This window comes from Miscanthus floridulus, chromosome 18 (assembly GCF_019320115.1).
Source record: "Miscanthus floridulus cultivar M001 chromosome 18, ASM1932011v1, whole genome shotgun sequence".
In the NCBI taxonomy this organism is placed as follows: Eukaryota; Viridiplantae; Streptophyta; class Magnoliopsida; order Poales; family Poaceae; genus Miscanthus; species Miscanthus floridulus.
The window spans coordinates 72,371,030-72,373,855 of record NC_089597.1 but is presented as its reverse complement, the minus strand read 5'-3'; the positions used below and the strand labels follow the sequence as shown (position 1 = coordinate 72,373,855).

At 46.0% G+C, this 2,826-nt stretch overlaps 1 protein-coding gene across 1 annotated transcript; it reads left to right on the top strand.

Moving 5' to 3' along the window:
* The first annotated feature begins 307 nt into the window (after positions 1-307).
* Positions 308-1,525, top strand: LOC136519547 (probable xyloglucan endotransglucosylase/hydrolase protein 26). The gene is made up of 4 exons (XM_066512935.1): positions 308-485; positions 644-744; positions 833-1,026; positions 1,114-1,525. The coding sequence occupies exons 1-4, from the start codon at positions 308-310 to the stop codon at positions 1,523-1,525; spliced, it is 885 nt and encodes a 294-aa protein (XP_066369032.1).
* Positions 1,526-2,826: the final 1,301 nt, after the last annotated feature.

The following is a 2,826-nucleotide window of genomic DNA, read 5'->3' as shown; positions in this document are numbered from 1 at the left end:
GCTATCCTGTCAAGAACGATTTGATGGAGAAATCAAAGATGCCATTATTATGGTATTATTCAAATGATCGAAACAAACAAAAACAAGCTGGAAAAATCCCACGAAATGAAAAACTCAATCTTGCTCTGCATGCCTACTACATGCGTGCCAGAAACTTCCAACACCCCCAAACGGTCGAGTTCGGTGTCACCAAGCTGCATATAAGCAAAGCTCCTCTTCTAGGTTTCTGACAAAGCTGTCAGGCTGAGAAAGGCATCGATTGATCAACTGAAACGAAAGCACATCGTCTATCTATCGAAATCTCAGTATGGGGAGGTCGGCGAAGGCTCTCCGCCTTGCCGCCGTCACCTTGATGGCGGTGCTTGAGCTCAGCCTCGTCGCCGCCAACTTCCTGGGCGACTGCGACATCACGTGGGAGCCGCAGAACGCCAAGATGGACGAGGGCGGAAACCACCTGACGCTGTCCCTCGTCAGCAACTCCTCAGGTATACATACTATCTGTGTTCATCTTTTAATTTTGGTATACCAATACCAAAGTTTATCCGTAATCAAAAAGTGTCGTCTCGTTGACTTGTTATATACGTAATGAATACTGCAATTCTATGCGTGTCTGATGTACGTACGTACGCATGCCGATCATCAGGCAGTATGCTACGGACCAAGAAGCAATTCATCTTCGGCAGCGTTTCCACTCGGATCAAGCTAGTGACGGGCAACTCGGCTGGCACGGTCACGACCTACTACGTGAGTGCTCATCGACCTTCTTATCATTCGTTGCTCATGATGACGTGCAAATTTTATATATATCATATATCCTATAATAATGAAACAGACGTCGTCCATCGGCGACAACCACGACGAGATCGACTTCGAGTTCCTGGGCAACGAGACTGGCAAGCCCTACACCGTGCACACCAACGTCTTCGCCGACGGCATAGGTCAGAAGGAGATGCAGTTCCGGCCGTGGTTCGACCCCACCGCCGATTACCACAACTACACCATCTTCTGGAACCAGTGCATGATCGTGTAAGTTATTATTCGTGCATGCGCAGCCTTTCCTGTCCTATATATGCAACCTGCCAACCTATCCATGCACGCCGTCGCGACGCTCAGGTGGTTCATCGACGATATCCCGATCCGTGTGTTCCGGAACTACTCGGCGCAGGGCGTGCCGTTCCCGACGCGGCGGCAAATGTACGCCTTCTCCAGCATCTGGGCGGCGGAGGACTGGGCCACGCAGGGCGGCCGCGTGAAGACGGACTGGACCAAGGCGCCTTTCGTCGCCGAGTACCGCGACATCAACCTCCGCGTCTGCGACTGCGCCTCGTACGGCGCCGCCGGGTGCCCGGACAGCTGCGCCTCGTCGTCAAACTGGTACGCCGCGCCGGACCTGTGCCAGCTGAGCGAGAAGCAGCTGCGGCAGCTGCACGCCGTGCAGCTCGGGTACACCATCTACGACTACTGCGCCGACGGCAAGAGGTACAACGGAACGGTACCGCCCGAGTGCAGCATGCGACAGTACTGAGATCAAATTAATTAATTAGGAGACCGATGGATAAAGCGCGTCATATAAAATACATTATTCATTTTGTTTTCTACCTTCTTCATTCCAATTTTTATGCATTCATATGAAGCTGTGATTTTTTTATTGTTTGACTCGTTGATTGATTAGCTATGCGTATCAACAATTTAAGAAATTTTGTGTTTCTTTTTTCCTGTTCTATATGCTGCTGCCATGTATATTTGTACGAAATTTTACAAAGAATATGCCTTTTGTAATTTCTGAAACCAGTTGATTGTTTGACATCACAATATGCTTCAAGCTTCGTCAACATCCAATATGTCACATGCATTTGGTAACAAGGGGATAGGGCTGCGTGTGTGTGGTTTCGAATTATCCAATAACTTATCAAGGTCACTAGTGTGTTTCGTGAAGCTTTATTGAAAATCAAGTTCTGGTCATAATTTGTAACTAGCCAATACAGTATACACTATAGTTATAAAACTTGAAAGGATCGAGATATCGCCTAGAGGAGGTCTCAATAGGCGATTCCTACAAAATTCATAACTCGAAATGAAATGGATTAGTCAACCTGTGGAGGTTCCACATATATGTCTTGAACTTCTCACTTATCTGCAAGTTTCGTTGAAATCTATATATAGAAGTTCCGCATAAATAAGCAAAAACACAACTGATGAATTATGAGAAACGTAGATCAAATCCACCAATTTTATCTCGCAATTTAGGTTGTTTCCAAGCTATCATAAAGGTCACCTGCACATATAATCTCCCACACTAGAAGGTCAATACAAAGCAAGAACTAGAAATAAAGGAAACAAAAATGGTGACATAAGAATTTGCTTTCCAACGTCTCTGTTGAGGAACCAAAAAGCAACTAAATGTCAAGCTTAAGCTAAGTTTCTGTCAACCAGTTTTCTCGATCCACTTTCTTGATCTCTTCCCTTGCAGAGGCGATATTATGGCATTCACAAACTTTCCCTTATCTCACCGTAAGCACATCAATTCTCTGAGCAATAGCCAAGGTTTCACCTTCAAGAGTAACAAATACTTTGCAAGTGCTCAAAGGAAACTGCTTCAATACTCCTCTTTCCAAAAAAAGTTACACAGATCTTAAAGCATCCCATCTATTTTTAAAATATTTCTTAATTATAATTATTTTCCAATGGGCCTGTCCCGTACAAACCCAGCCCAAATATAGTCCAAACTCATGCGCAGGCAGCAGGCAGGGGTCGTGCTCTCCAGGGACGTCATGGCCGTCGCGGCGCAGCACACTCAGAACATTAGTACAGAGAGAGAAGGTCCGG

What these genes read in the sequence shown, in the direction of transcription:
- LOC136519547 (XM_066512935.1), top strand. Translation starts at nt 308, where the DNA reads ATGGGGAGGTCGGCGAAGGCTCTCCGCCTTGCCGCCGTCACCTTGATG. An exon ending in GCACGGTCACGACCTACTAC is followed by an intron (nt 745 to 832) that starts GTGAGTGCTCAT and finishes ATAATGAAACAG; the next exon opens with ACGTCGTCCATCGGCGACAA. An exon ending in TGGAACCAGTGCATGATCGT is followed by an intron (nt 1,027 to 1,113) that starts GTAAGTTATTAT and finishes CGCGACGCTCAG; the next exon opens with GTGGTTCATCGACGATATCC.